This window comes from Rhynchophorus ferrugineus, unplaced genomic scaffold (assembly GCF_030347505.1).
Source record: "Rhynchophorus ferrugineus isolate W39M unplaced genomic scaffold, kcgeb_rfMv2 rfM3, whole genome shotgun sequence".
Classification (NCBI taxonomy): Eukaryota; Metazoa; Arthropoda; class Insecta; order Coleoptera; family Curculionidae; genus Rhynchophorus; species Rhynchophorus ferrugineus.
Genome location: NW_027472582.1, coordinates 25,106,787 through 25,123,327, shown reverse-complemented (window position 1 = coordinate 25,123,327; position 16,541 = coordinate 25,106,787). Strand labels below are relative to the sequence as shown.

Below are 16,541 nucleotides of genomic sequence, written 5' to 3'. Positions count from 1 at the left end.
TATTATTTAATCCGCATTATAATTATAACATTACAAATACACATTTTTGCTAATTTTATTGATTATGACACCATTTATAAAATTAGGTGTTCAATTTAATTTGAAACAACAAATTAATTCTACAAGTGTCTATTTTAATTCAATTTATATTGTCAAATAGTAAAGTAATAGTAATTTTTACTCTTTTAAATATTCCAATATTGAATTCGATTGATTGATTGATTTTGATTTCAATATTTAATTCAACAGTGATTCACATTCTAATTGTTATAAATAAATGAAGCAATTGAAACTCACTGAAAACTAAAAATCTTTGAGAATGATAAATAAAGAAGAAAATTAACTAATTTGCAAATTTAAATCAAGGGACATCGGATAAAGGAAGAAAAGTTTTTGCAGCATATTATTTTCATTAGTTAGATTAAAACCGCCAACAATTAAACAAAACCATATCTAAGAATCGCTATTGGCTATCGTAAATGGGCTTAAATAATGGATTCAACGAAAAACAATAGGAATTCTCTAAAAACATAAAAAAATAATGATAATAACACTTACTCAAGAGTTTAAACATTCATTAACGCGTAATATATTTTAAGGCCCCATAAATAATCATAAAAATCTAATAAACTAATTAAACATTTAAATTATAATACTTTAGAATATCTTGTTACCTTAGCCAATCTAATATAAAATATTACCAATTTACAACTTGTCAGATATACATTCTAGATTGAATACAAATTAGATACTACCCTTTACTTAAGATAACTTCCCTTAATTGAACTTCCTTTATCTACGTCGTTTCTATGTTTCCTGAGACGTACGAACAGCCCGATACATTTAATTATAATTAGTGCAAGCTGTACAGAAAATTCAATTATACGAGAATAATTAAAGCATAATTCCCAACAAACTCATTGTTTTTGTTTATCAAAGCGCATAACGTAATTAAAATATCTAACGGAATAGTAAAGACTGTATATTTCGCGTATCCCAACTGTTAAAATTATTATTTTCTATTTCATATTTGAGTGCGTCCTTGGGAAGTGGGTTAAAATCGTTTATTCAATTAATATAAAATAAGTTTGGGATATATCTGAACTCAAAATGATATCCGGCTGAAAGAGTTGTAACAAAATAAAATGGCAAACTTAAATATTCCAGATGTATAGTATATTGAAAACATACCTGTCGCCAAAGGGTTTTAAAATATTAATCAAAACTAAATGTTAAGAAAAAGAAATTGAAAGCTAAAATTCGTAATAAATTTAAATATTTTATATAGTTACTAAATATAAATACATAATATTTCAGTATTGTGGTGGCAATAAATACAAATAATAATAGTAGAATAAAACCGATCCATATGTTATCTAAAATTATAAGAACATACATGAAACCTACACCATTAAATAATATTTTAAATATGAATTATTACATTCTGATGAACTGCAATTTTTACTACATTTCACCATTATATTCACTTTCTAAACGATATATGTATTACCTATTTTATGAAGGTATCAATGATAAATAGGAATTAATTTCTTTTCATATTAGAGAGTACAAAGTCATGTGGAAGAATCAGAACCGATATATAGTCTATTCAAAGTTTTTTTAGTAATGCGTCGTGGATATTTGTGACGTGCGATGTTTACAATGTTGCCGCATCAACACTAAGTTTTAATTCAGTTGGCTTTGACATATAAAAAATAATTATAATTTAAATAAAATAATTGAACAAATATGTTGCCAAGTATAATTTATTGTAATATTATACTATATCTAAAAACTACAGTTTATTATACAGCCGAAATTATTTATAGGTAAGAGTTAAAACCTTTTATTACTAATGCTTTCAAAAATTTTGCATACGTCTGATAGCTAGTCACCGTCCGGTTGTCAGATGTACGTTAAATTATTCAAAATATTAGTTATAATTATTAAAGATTATAAACCGGCAAATATTATTTTAGCCCTTTCTTTTGATAAATTTTAAGTCGCCCCGTAATATATCATATTACTTTGTTTGAAAATGCCTAAAACAATAGATATTCAGTATCACAAATTGATTGCGGCTTTAATATGTTAATTCGAAGACGAATGAAATAACGGAGGCCTCCTTTTCATGGTAAATTCCATTAGAGAGATAATTATTGATAATATTAAATAATATAAGTCCCTACAATTTTATTGAAATTTTTTTAGCGGGTTGCTATCCTGCTAAATATTACCGTGGGTACTGTGAATAACATTACTTATAAAATGAAGAATAATAGGTTAGATTCACCCAAGAAAACCCGTCTACATACAAAGTGGGTGACGAACCTTGACCATCTTGGCTCTATTCTAGACCAAATATACGAAATGAATAAGAACAGTAAGTACACAAACTATTTCATCGATATGAACATAATTTAATAAAATTATTAGAGAAAAATTTCTCTCTGAAAAGTATATATAATAGAATTAGGTACATGCAGCTTTTTGAGGGATGTAAGATATCCTTTCATACACTCTTACAGGGCATAGGGTTTAAATGGTGTAAACATTACCCTCGAAGAGTAAAAGTTACAATAGCATTCCATTGGGTTTTGTTGGTTATTATATAGTGAATATATTGCTGGATGAGAAGGATATTCCATCAAAGACTGTTTGGATATGTGGAAGGAAGCATTGTCAACTAATAACACCTTCGGTTTGGATGAACTCGATAAGACATACAAAGGAGGTAATTGATAAATGGTGGAATCGTGAACATGCTTTAGACAGATTCTAAATTAACAGTTTAGTGATACTAAAAAAACTTTGAATAGACTATTGATTTAATACAGAGTATATGGTTATATTTCATAGAATTCTTTATTGGCTCTTGTTATTATTTTTATTATTCAAGCCTCTTACTTAATTTCTACTTAATACTACTTCTTATTTGATTTTATGCTTAATTTAAGGCACTTAATATGTAAAAATATAAACATCAGTAGTGATATCGTTTTCTCTCATTTTTAAATTGAAACCTTGAATTAGAACCTGTGTTTCAACTGATAATGTTACGCTAAGCAAATTTTAAATTCATTAACTCTCATTTCACCAAACTGCAAGCATCTTTCTATATCGCAGTGATAAATAGCAATACTTTTAAGATAAAAATATCCTCCTTGGATGCAGTGAATTGGTTCCAACATTTTCATCAGTTTTCAAAACAGCCTTTACAGCCATTTTTGATTCAGTTTTAATTTCCCCAATTGGCTGATTATCAAAGCAGTATTTTTTAATAAAGAAATAATACGGAATAGCGTAGGTATGATTTAATCAAACGAAGAAGCTCACGAACTTGTTGAGATTTACGTAATATTTTTAAAATAATAAATAATGATAAAAGACGTTGTTGAAGACTAAGACAAATAACTGAATATTAATATTAAGCATTTGCTAAAATAATTGCTTAAATATAGAAAATTATTATTAAGTTCTTGCATGTACACTGATCATTTTCGCACTTCTTCAGAGTTCCAAAATTATCCGCAACGCTGCATACGTGTGGTGGGTGAGTACGCTGGGTACTTCAAAACATCTAATTTGAGCTGAAATACTTTATCAGTTTCATAAGTTATCATACTCAATCACTCAGAATTAGCGTATTATATGGTCAGTAACAATACGTAATCCTAAATTGTTATTTTTATGCTAATATCTTTACCGAATTTGTTCGACCATTGACATTAGAATCGCCATATTTAAATCTATGACACCAAAACGAATAATTGGGATATGACGGGGTAACATCACCATAAATTAGAAATGTTTGTTGAGCTTCCGTAAAAGATTAATTCAAACCAAACATCAAAAATAATAGATGTCGAAAATGCAATTTTGAGCATTTCTGAACTGTAGACAACAATGATGTCAACAGCAATAAATTTAAAGTAACTGTGATGTATCTATCATTAAAAAGTGGAAAAACGTACAATATCGATGGATACATTCTGACCAAAAATCAATATCATTATCAATGCCGATTCTGTAAGTATAATCTATTAAAAGTTATTTTGTACATACGTCATCTAAATTTGTGACATCAAAACATCGCAATGTTACCGCATCAACTATGAGTTTTAGTTCAGTTCGGCATTGACCTAAAGCTACAGTTAATTATACAGCCACAAGGGCTTATAGGTTAAAGTTATAACCTTTTATCACTACTCCTTTCAAGATTTTTGCATATGTCTGACAACCGGAGAACTTTGACTGGCTCATTAATTTACGCGTTCGAACTAGTTAGACTTCATTGTGTCTCTTTTTAACCAGAATAATATGAGAAGGAAAATATTGTCTGATTCTAAAACGAATTTACAAATTGCGGTAGGCAATACTATAAACACCTTGATAACGTATGTACAAAAACCTTTGAATACACTATAGGAACATCATATCATATTTCAAATGAAAATTCACAAAAAGCTTAACGGTAAACATCTTATATATAAAAATGAATCGCAAAATATGTTCCTAAGCGCATAACTCAACAACGCCTGGACCAATTTGGCCAAATCTTTTTTTAAAATGTTCGTTGAAGTTCAGGGATGGTTTTTACGGCGAGAAAAATTAGAATTATTGCTGGAAAAACCCTAAAAATAGCCCTTTTTGTTTGAATTTGTTTCGTGTATCAGTTGACAATTCATCTGTCATCTGTCAAAAGTCATCTGTAACAGACAACTTTTTTTTTTTAAATTTGATATGACTTGAACTCAAATCCTTTTAATCCGTACGAATTGTTTTATTTATTTAATATTTTTTATTTGTTTAAAATTTAATTCAAATTTTAAATAAATAAAACAATTCGTACGGCTTAAAAGGATTTGAGTTCAAGTCATATCAAATTTAAAAAAAAAAGTTGTCTGTTACAGATGACTTTTGACAGATGACAGATGAATTGTCAAGTGATACACGAAACAAATTCGTATATCGTGTTTTGTGCAGAGTGTTTAGTTAGTTAGTGTTTGTTTAGTTCGTGATTAGTGAAAAAATAATTTATATTTGATATGCCTCCTATAAGACGAAGCAATTTAGGTAGAAGAACCAGAAATGCTATAAACCAAGCTAATTACCGATCTAATCGTACTGCACAAGAACGTGACGACGGAAATGAACGTGAAAGAATTCGGATATCACAAACGCGTGAAGCGCGAGCGCGACATTCAACTAATAATCGCGCAAGTTTGAATCCAGCTGCTTTCAGTTACGATGTGTCAATTGACTACAGTAACTACCAATGTGTTGTTATTGGTTCTATGAACTTGGTTTGCTCACACTGTAAGGCATTAAAATACAAAAACGAAGCCAATGGATTGTGTTGCGCAAATGGTAAAGTGAAATTGATACAATTGGATCCACCACCAGAACCATTGTACTCATTGGTTTCAGGAATAGGAACAGATTCTATACACTTTTTGACACATATTCAACAATATAACAATTGCTTTCAAATGACTTCATTTGGGGCAACAAATGCAGTTCGGGAAAATTTTATGCCAACTTTCAAGGTATGTATTATAGCAGTTACTCATAATTATTTTAGCGAACAAAATTTTCTGTCACCAAAGTTAAGATGTGTTACTAATCTTCAATTTCTTAATCATTACGAAATATATCACTTAGTCATCATATTATATGGTGATTCAGTTTCAGTGACACTTTTATTATATTTTATATTTGATAGATATTAGTTAAAACTAAATATATACTTTTTAAGATCAAATATTATTTAAGTTTGATCATTGACAATCCATTAATTTATACCACACCATAATATTTTTTTTATTTACAGATACAAGGGCAAATATATCACAGAGCAGGTTCACTGTTACCAGTGTCAGATAGCGACAACAAATTCCTGCAAATTTATTTTATGGGCAATTCACCACAAGAAATTGATCTGCGTTGTGCACATAACAATTTAGTAAAAAGGTCTATTGTAGAACAATTACAAACTTTATTTCATCAACACAATCAATTGATTATATTGTTTAAAACTGCCCTGGATCTGATGCCATCCGATAATCACAAAATTGTAATCAGAGCTGATAAAACACCTGCAGGTCAACATACAAGACGTTTTAATGCACCAACTATTGATGAAGTTGCTATCGTTGTAGTTGGAGAAAACTTGGAATCCCGTGATATTTTTTACATCGTCGGAATTTTCAATTACAACCTATAAAGGAAACACACCGCTCATATGATGCACTGCAATATCCCATTATATTTTGGCAAGGTGAAGATGGCTACGATTTATCAATAAAAATGATAAATCCCATTACAGGTAACTAAAATATTAGTTTAGCTATGGCGATAATATCTCAGTCACTATATTATGTATTTTAATTTTATATTTGAATGTTATTAAAACAAAATCTGTTTACAGGTTCTGAAACCAACAAAAAAGTCAGTTCAATGAACTATTATTCATACCGCCTAATGATTCGGGAAAATGCAGATAATCACATATTGAAATGTCGGCGATTATATCACAAATATGTTGTTGACATGTATGTTAAAATTGAAACGGAGAGATTAACATTCATCAGGTTGAATCAAACCAAACTCCGATCTGAAGAGTATATTCACCTTCGAGATGCGATTAATACTGATGGAAATGCACAGAATGTCGGTCGGATGACTATTCTTCCAGCAACATACATCGGAAGCCCTCGGCATATGCACGAATATGCTCAAGATGCCATGTCGTATGTTCGTCATTATGGTACAGCAGATTTGTTCATCACATTTACATGCAATCCGCAATGGATACAAATTAAGCAGGAGTTATTACCTGGGAAATCATCCATTGATCGTCATGATATTACAGCCAGAGTCTTTAGACAAAAGTTGAAATCTTTAATGAATTTCATCGTAAAACATAATGTGTTTGGTGAGACACGCTGCTGGATGTATTCTGTGGAGTGGCAGAAACGAGGATTGCCACATGCACACATTTTGGTTTGGTTGGTTGAAAAGATAAGGCCAAATGAAGTTGATGCAGTGATATCAGCTGAAATCCCTAATGTACAAGTAGATCCTGGATTGCATGAGGTAGTTATCAAAAACATGATACATGGTCCCTGTGGAACTCTTAATCAAAATTCACCGTGTATGATGGATGGTAAATGTTCAAAACGATATCCACGGACATTAATATCGGAAACAATTACTGGTAATGACGGTTATCCATTGTATCGTCGCAGATCGACAGCAGACAATGGAAAATCAACAATTGTCAAATTAAATTAACAAGATATTGAAATAGATAATCGTTGGATTGTTCCATATTCACCCATTTTATCAAAGACATTCAAAGCACACATCAACGTTGAATCTTGCCATTCAGTGAAATCGATTAAATACATTTGCAAATATGTAACCAAAGGGAGTGATATGGCTGTGATTGGAATTGGTGCAGAGAATTCTAATGATGAAGTTACCCAATACCAAATGGGCCGCTATGTCAGTAGTAATGAAGCAGTTTGGCGAATATTTTCTTTTCCTATTCATGAGAGACACCCTTCTGTTGTTCACTTAGCTGTGCATTTAGAAAATGGACAAAGAGTGTATTTTACAGCACAGAACGCAGTACAAAGAGCTGCTCAGCCACCATCTACTACATTAACCAGTTTTTTTGAGACATGCCAAAACGATGATTTCGCACAAACATTGCTATATTCTGAAATGCCAAAATATTATACCTGGAATCAATCCTCAAGGAGATTTATACGACGGAAACAAGGAAAACCAGTTCCAGGATATACAGATGTATATTCCACCGATGCGATTGGCCGGATTTATTCAGTACATCCAAGCAATGATGAATGTTTTTATTTACGACTGCTATTAGTCAATGTACGTGGCCCAACATCATTCCAACAGTTACGAACTGTTGATGGTGAATTGTGTGGATCCTACAGAGAAGCCTGTCAACGTTTGCAATTGCTTGAAAATGACGCTCATTGGGATCAAACTCTCAATGATGCTGTAATATCATCACACACTCATCAAATACGAACATTGTTTTCTATAATCATATCTACATGCTTCCCATCAAACCCAATTGATTTGTGGATGAAGTACAAATATTATATGTGTGATGATATTTTGTATCAAATACGGAATAGAATGGGAAATCCAAATATACAAATCAGTGAAGAAATTTACAATGAAGCATTGATTTCAATTGAGGACATGTGCTTGATAATGTCAAACAAACTATTAATTCAATTAGGCCTGACCGCGCCCAATCGTCCAATGCATGACGCTTTTAACCAAGAGTTGCATCGAGAAAGACTGTATGATCTCAACGCTTTGAAAGAATAAATTCAAACAAATCTTCCACTGTTAAATGAACAACAGAAGTATGTATTTGAAACTCTTATGAAAGTAACAAATGATGAAACTGGAGGGATTTATTTCTTAGATGCACCTGGTGGTACAGGAAAAACTTTTTTTATTTCATTAATATTAGCAACAATTCGCTCACAAAATAAAATTGCACTTGCACTCGCTTCGTCGGGAATCGCAGCAACTTTGCTTGAAGGTGGTCGAACAGCCCATTCAGCACTAAAATTGCCATTAAATATGCAAAGCAATGAAACTCCAACCTGCAACGTTTCGAAGAACTCTGCAATGGCAAAGGTTTTGCAGCAATGTAAATTGATTGTTTGGGATGAATGCACGATGGCACATAAAAAATCTTTGGAGGCTTTAGACAGAACCTTAAAAGATCTACGTAGCAATAATAACCGATTTGGTGGTGCAATGATTTTATTAGCAGGAGATTTTCGTCAAACATTGCCAGTGATTCCACGATCAACGCCAGCTGATGAACTCAATGCATGTCTAAAGTCCTCCAATTTGTGGAAACATGTTAAAGTACTTCATTTAAACAAGAATATGCGTGTCGAGTTGCAAAATGACCAATCTGGAAACATATTCTCTAAACAACTCATTGACATTGGTAATGGCAAATTTCCTATAGACATGTTGACGGCTTGCTTTTGCTATGACTATAAACAAGTCCCAGGGGCAATCATTAAGTGTTTGTGGTATTAATCTAGAAAACCCATGTTTCTCACATGGTCAATTGTATGTTGCCTGTTCCCGTGTTGGAAAACCATCAGATTTGTTTATCTATGCGCCAGGTAATCAAACAAAAAACATCGTATACCACAAAGCAATATAATGATAATAATAATAATAATTATGATTCACATGATTAACAATAAAGCGATTACTTACTTTTCAATCCTTATATATGTTTTATTTAATTATTTTTTATTCACAACGCCCTATCACCAGGGTGATGGTTCTGTTCAGGAGAATTTTTTAAAATACGTAGGCACAAAAACTGCCACATTACAAATCTTTTTGACAGGACGAAGTCTGTCGGGTCAGCTAGTTATACATAGAATAATAAGGTAAATGCAACTACATATTCTAAAATGCAATGAAAACTAATTCTGGATATTATGTATTTAAGAATGATAGTTTAATGTAGTTTTTGACAAAAAAAATAAAATTTAAAATTCTATTTTTATTGTTTAAAGCAATTTACAGTTATTGTTATCCTCTTTTTTTTTCTATAATGTGATATGTTCCTTACACAAACAGTTTTGTGCCTTTATTTGTTCCAGGAAAAACACATAAAAACATGGAAGAAGCAAACAAACATATTTATTTATATTAACTCTTAACAAACTTACCTCTACATGGGTTTTCACTAAGAGGGGAAAGTTTCCGTTCGATATGCCTTGGGGATGAATTTTTTTCAAAAACAAACGAGTGTTTTGGTACAATTCCCAATTCTCTAAGCTCCAACTCTAAATTTTGAGACAACAACGGCCACCAACCTGATGCTGAAACAATATAATCGATAAATAAACCAAGGTAAAGAGGAACTTAATCAATATAAGCAAAGCCCTAATATATTAATAATTCCGTAATAAAATAATAATTGTAAACATGATCGATATAACCGCAAATTTGAGGGTTATTTTCGATTACATATCTCAATATTTAAAATACATATTTAACTAAGTATTTATTAAATAATTAGTTTTTTTTAATATGTCGAGATGAAAATATGGTTACTAAATATGAGTGAATACTCAAAAGCTATGAAGAAAGCAACCAATAAGAACTTATCTAGTATTAGATCCTTGATAAAAGATTAAAAGCTGAGTTCTATTAATAAGCGGCGCGCATTCATTTGTATACAAAAATTCCCAAACGATCGCAACACACTGCTGGTTTACAAGTTAGCTTTCGAGTCATTTTGATACAACTATAATAGATTACCATAACCCGATTCTTAGTCAACCTGTTTTAAATTATGACAATTTAAATAAAGGTGTAAGCATCTGTATTTGCTTTTTTATTAACTCCTGCATATTTATATGTGCATTGTGAAATAACTCAGTAACTAGTCATTAACATTGGTATTAAATTAAACCTAACATTAACCCTTTTCATCGCAATTAATTAACTCATAAGTTGTCTTAAAGTTTCTTCAGTATTTGAGTTGGAGTTTCATGCAATAAGTCTTGTAACTCCAAATAACCACTTTTATATCGTTCAAACCAACTATAGGAATATGAAGAACCATAAATTTAAGGAAGCGTCCAATGCATCAACAAGAGTTATGAAGGTCACTACTATTTTGAGCATTCCAGATCTAAAATTATAACCAATTTTTGAAAACTTGCTTCAAAGCCATACCAATTACAGTAATCTAGAGTAATGGAATGATGAAAAAAAAAAGTTTTTAATAATTTTAAAATCGCAATCAAATGTTACATTATTTAGCCAAAATACTATTTAAACTATGCAATGAAATACTCACAACTTTTTCACTTATTTATCACTCAGTTAATCGACAAATAAATCATTAATCAAAAAATAAACGAAAAAAATAACGAATCTAATAGACCCATCACTTATCGACCACAATATTTATTTTAATAACCTAAATAATGAACTATGAAGCTGATATAAATGTCACAGTTATGGACGGTTTTGGACCAGAGCAACCAAAAGCTTTTTATAATGTAAATTGCATACTGAAACCAAATACTCATTTTCTAATTGGTTTTAGTTATCGAAATATTCAATACATTCATTATTTTATTATTTTTGACCATTAACAGTCCCATATGGAATTAAAAAGTATAAATCAGAAATAAACGGAGATTAAACTGAGTCTTTTATACTGCTTAGGAACTGTTTCACACATCCAACAGTAATCGCTCATTATACTTTGATCCAAAAATCCTTGCCATACCTTTCGATTTTCGCTATATCTGGATAGATATCATTTAATACAGATGCGAGATGTGAATGCAGAAAATGTATTCTGAGAGATATTCGAGCCTCGGCCTTGTGGTAATTGTGTAATCCAATGATTTGTGGTTTCTGAGAAAGTTGTTAGCTACACTTTGGAACGATGTCCATAATGCTGCTTCATCAAATGATAAATATTTTGTAAAGTTTGCGTCAGTTATTAATTTTTGAATCGCACATCACAGCACAAAAACAAGTTCCAAATGAGGTTTCATGTAATGTCGTCATCTGGCAGCCGTTATAACAGCCCAGTATTGCCACTATCCGTGAACTCGAAAACTAGAATCAATCTTAACATACAGAGTGAAAATCTGATTTAAGAGCGTCAAATAACGTTAAGAATCTTGCGTTAAGTTTACGTTAAGAAGTTCTCATCTATTCAAGTTCAATATTTAAGCCGAATTTGTAAACTTGTGAAAAAACTACCAACTTGATAGCGGCAAGACCGGTAGTCAGGACGGCCGTCCTACTACTACGATAGTCGCGAGTTCGAATCCCGACGAGATATGGTGGTAAATTTACGTTTGTTACTTGTAATACTTTAAATACTTGTAGTTGGATTTCTTCTGAGATTGTTTATAATTAGGTCTCACGTTAATCAGTAGGTCCAGCCCTGATAAATACCAGTTGGTAAAAAGGAGAAGACAAAAGATAATAATAATAAATAACGCTATTAATAATAATAAATAATAATAAAAAATTGAATGCTTTAGTTGATGATAAAATAAATAATTGTAAAGGATTATAATAATAGTAAGATATAATAATTAGCAGCATTAGTAAAAATTATTTAGTGGACAACTATTATAAAGAAAACATTATCTAAAAGAAACACTAGTAGAAGCTATCGCTTAATTTTCTAAAATTATTGTGAGCAAATTATAAATATTGCTTAATATAATTTAGAAATACTAATATGAATCTTGAAGGTAAATTATGTTTATGATTATTGAATCATGATCCAAGTTAAACAAAAATAGAACAAGAATAGGTGGATGTAGGAGTAATTTAAAAAAAATTTAAAATTAAAATGGTGAGGATAAAGCACCAATATTTGTTCGTTATACTATTGACACATGTCTAATACTACGATGTAGCATTTTACATCAATGTTAACTCAACTTATTGGTCACGAATCCTTTTTTACCATTGAAACCTACTCGTACAACTAGTATATTTTTATACCTCCTACAGCATAGCCTTTGATTTCATGGGTCTAAAAGCTTCGTCATTAAATTATCCAAAGAAAATCAAATTTATAACTTTTGTTGTATCAGTCGTCGGTAATTGGACGGTTTGCCCATACGCCTCATTTAATTTGGTTTCCGCTCAAAGGTGTAGAGGGTCTTTAAAATGTTTAAAAGTCACTTTGTAATTTCACACTCAAATGTTCGGTTAGAATAAATGATTAAACCGTAACTTCACAAAACATATTTTTACGTTTAATTGAAAAATTATATTAAAATAGCTAATTGGGAAATAAAAATATAATTGTTTTAAATATCATAATTAATATTAAAATATTAATTATAATTTGCTAGCATAAAACTTCTTTTAGATTCTATGATCATCTAAAGCTGTAAATGAAATCAAAATCGAACATAAATATAACTCTATAGATAATTAAATGGTCGTCTTTTTCCCCGATGATCCCTAAGTTTCTAACTATCCAGTTATTAGACATTTAACTGGCACATCATTAATCTCAATCAATTACTTAGTGCCATGAAAACAGTTTTCGTCAAAAAACCATCACGATTTACGGGATGAAGATCATCAAATATTATTTATTTTATATGGTTTTATATATAATAATAGCTATATAATATATATATATATATATATATATATATATATATATATATATATATATATACCAATTATATATTATATACCAATTAGTAACTAAAAATAATACAGAAATTATAAAAGAATAGCGATTTTTATAATTAATGCTGTATGTGATACACACCACTAATAAACGTTTTAGTTTAAATATTGTATTCTGCATATTTTTGATTTAAAAAATACTAGTATACTTTAACACCATTTTTTTCTAAAATTAATTCATAAATTAGTACTCATAAAATCCAAATAATGTTTATTATTATTGTAACATATATTAAGTTCTAAGATTTTATACAAAATGAATACCTCAGAAATGGAGAATACCATCGACAACTACTTAATTTCCTCAGACTTTGATGTTACTTGAATTTCACGTCAAAGCATCTCAATCTTTTGTGGCTTATTGCATATATCTTAAAACTTTAGTCAATATCTAATAAATATGGAAGATCCCTCAACTTCTACTAGTATGACACCTATTGTTGTTGGTCTTGAAACATTTTTAATTATTTTTTAATATTTCAAACTAGTTGAGTAATAAACAGCTGATGAAAAATATGTCTTTAACATCTTTTTCTAAAGAAACTTTTTGAACTCCATGAATTATGTTTAAAATTGAGATAAAAGTAATTTTCCTTTAACCTGCCTTTTTCCTCTACTATATAATAATATGTAACAAGACTTTTTGAAAATTTTTAACAAAAATTAAACAAAGCCTCAAATATACCAAAACTCCAATAAAATAAAAATATATTTTGATCAAAAATTATTAACACACTTTATCAAATTTAAATTATAGATATAAATATTAATATAAATTAAGACATTTATAACAATTTAAATGGACATATAAACTTAAGAGTTTCCTTAATTTAATATAACTTTTTTAATCTACAGATAAAACATTTGCACTGGATCTCCGACCCTAAGATTTTCTTTTATCTTAAGGAACAAACGAATCCGAATTTAATTGGAAACCGAAGTATTTCGTATTTCGAATTCTTTTGTGCTTTTTTTAAACCACAAGGAAGAAAAATCCTGTATTAAATAACTGATTGTAACATTATTTAAACATGACTTAGGAAACATAATATTTAAAATATGACATAGAGATACAAATCTTAGTTACTTTAAATAAAACTATATATTTAGTTCTACTAAAAGACTGTATTAAATAAAATTGTACTTATAAAAAGCTTTATAATATATAACGTTTAAGTTCCTCTTCGTACATGCATAAAATACACTACAGAAATTTTTATACACCTTTTTTATACGAAATATTTCTTCAATGAAATAAGATTATATGGAACATTACATTTTTACAAAATAAAAGCATTGATCTTGAAAACTAATAATCTGAAAAATATTAAATATAATAACATAACTTCGTATTCAATTATAATTATTTTGTTGTTCTTACTTATCTTATATTGCATGATGTAGAAATACATTTAGAACAAAAAATGGCGGTAACATATTAAATCGCATCAGATCATATTGTAATTATTCATATTAAAGTGTTGTCGTGTAAAGGGCAGTATGTGGCGTTTTATTGAGGTGTGAAAAATATTTTAAACTAAAACTAAAAGAGAGCTCACTGAAACTATGTGAGCGATTCAACAAACGTTTTCAAATAGTCAAAGGTCATGGATATAGATCTGAAACTGGGCTCTATATGAATTCAAGCCAAGGGAAGTCAAATGATATACTAATATAGTTACTTCGAATAAAGTAAATTGTACCAATTTCCTTGACCAAAGCTTAAAAACTGAAAGTAATGAACAACCTTCAAAATGTATTTATACACCCTATATAAAGGTTTCACTAGCTCTCGGATATAATTAATTAAATAATTCCATAGTAGCTAGAATAACATATATCTTGTATTAGAGTATAATTGTCGTAAAGTGATTTATGAGCAAATTATTTAAGCAAAGACTATTCAAGCAAAAATGGCGTAAAAGAAACAAAAAACTAAGTCAGAACAAACACACAAAAATGCATGTAGTTTGTATTGAGCTGTAAACTCTCCCAACGATATTATTATCTAATGACTTATTTATATTACAAAACTTTGGAGAGATCCTGCTTTAAAATAAACTAAATGGATAAGTACATAAAAAATAGAATTAAAATTTGAGACAATTTTTATAACAGAAATATTTCATTAGTGTTAAAGTGTTACATTAAAAAATTAAAACAGTCAATTAAACGAATAATTTTATCAATTTAAAAATATTCATTGCTCAAATGTAATGGGCTCTTATTTTCGCACCCCTTTTAAATTTCGAATATAGTTATTGATATCGATAAAGATATATCAAGTTATTAATAAATCAATTATCAATAAGAAAATGCAATGATATTACCCTATTACTTTATTTATATTGGACTCGTATCACTTTAAATTATAATTTTAAACAAGCATGTGAAACAGAATTAAAGCATCTATATCAAAAATTGGATTTGGATGAAATGAAAGGAAATATATAATGTATTAAAGAAGACACAATGTAATACATATGAATATTAAAGAGTTATGTTGTATAGAATGATGAGTTATTATAATCATGTTAACATAATTCCTAAATTTCCAAAATTCCTGTTGATATTTGATTTTTTTTGACAAGAAAGATGGATGGTTGTCTACTGTTAATGACTATCAAACGCAAATTAAGTTATGCAGCTTGCTGAAAATCTCACAGTAATCCAGTCACAGATGGCAGCACTGGCTTATCAAACTGCCTTCGTATTATGTGAGTATGTTAAATATGTGAATGCAATCTTCAATGATAATCTTCATAATAATAATCATAAACCAAGTATGAAGATCCCTTTAATTTGGACTTATTCATGTATACAATATTCTATAATGCATAAATACATAAGGTTAAGAGCAAAAGCTCTTTTCCGGGCACAAATAGATTAAAATCTATTTCAAATTCTTAAGTAAACGCGACACCCACTTTGAACAGTGAGTATTCTTTTGATATCTTTACAATGTTAGTTAACTCACGTAACTTCACCTTCGATTATTCAAAATGATTTTGTGGATTTTTTTTATGTTTTCTGGTGTGACCTCCCCATTTGGACGCCCACTTTGTTCTGCATCATCGGTATGTCTACGACCACGTTTGAAGCCAGCAAACCAACGTTTTATTGTTGTTTCTGATAGAGCTGAGTCATTATAACACTTTTCAATCCATTGCTTCACCTGAATGGTATTTTTTCCCATCAAGAAGCAGTCAAAAACTAAACCACGAAATTGTTTTTGATCCATTGTTTTGAAAACAAAA

At 29.7% G+C, this 16,541-nt stretch overlaps 2 protein-coding genes across 4 annotated transcripts in view; one reads left to right on the top strand and one right to left on the bottom strand.

Moving 5' to 3' along the window:
- Nucleotides 1-16,541, bottom strand: part of LOC143192913 (retinal guanylyl cyclase 2) — a 190,139-nt gene that overhangs the window by 136,234 nt on the left and 37,364 nt on the right. The window contains exon 5 of the mRNA XM_076398735.1: nt 9,759-9,911. Coding sequence (XP_076254850.1) covers nt 9,759-9,911 — 153 coding nt within the window. The remainder of the gene's footprint in view (nt 1-9,758; nt 9,912-16,541) is intronic.
- On the top strand, nt 4,876-9,438 carry LOC143192914 (uncharacterized). Of its 3 annotated transcripts, none has more exons than XM_076398738.1 (4): nt 4,876-5,370; nt 5,431-5,549; nt 5,834-6,328; nt 6,431-8,272. In XM_076398738.1, the coding sequence occupies exons 1-3, from the start codon at nt 5,049-5,051 to the stop codon at nt 6,224-6,226; spliced, it is 834 nt and encodes a 277-aa protein (XP_076254853.1). In that variant the 5' UTR covers nt 4,876-5,048; the 3' UTR covers nt 6,227-6,328; nt 6,431-8,272. The 3 variants fall into 3 exon arrangements, with proteins under 3 accessions (XP_076254853.1, XP_076254851.1, XP_076254852.1); XM_076398736.1 differs by having other exon boundaries at nt 4,883-5,370; nt 6,431-9,438; XM_076398737.1 differs by having other exon boundaries at nt 4,888-5,370.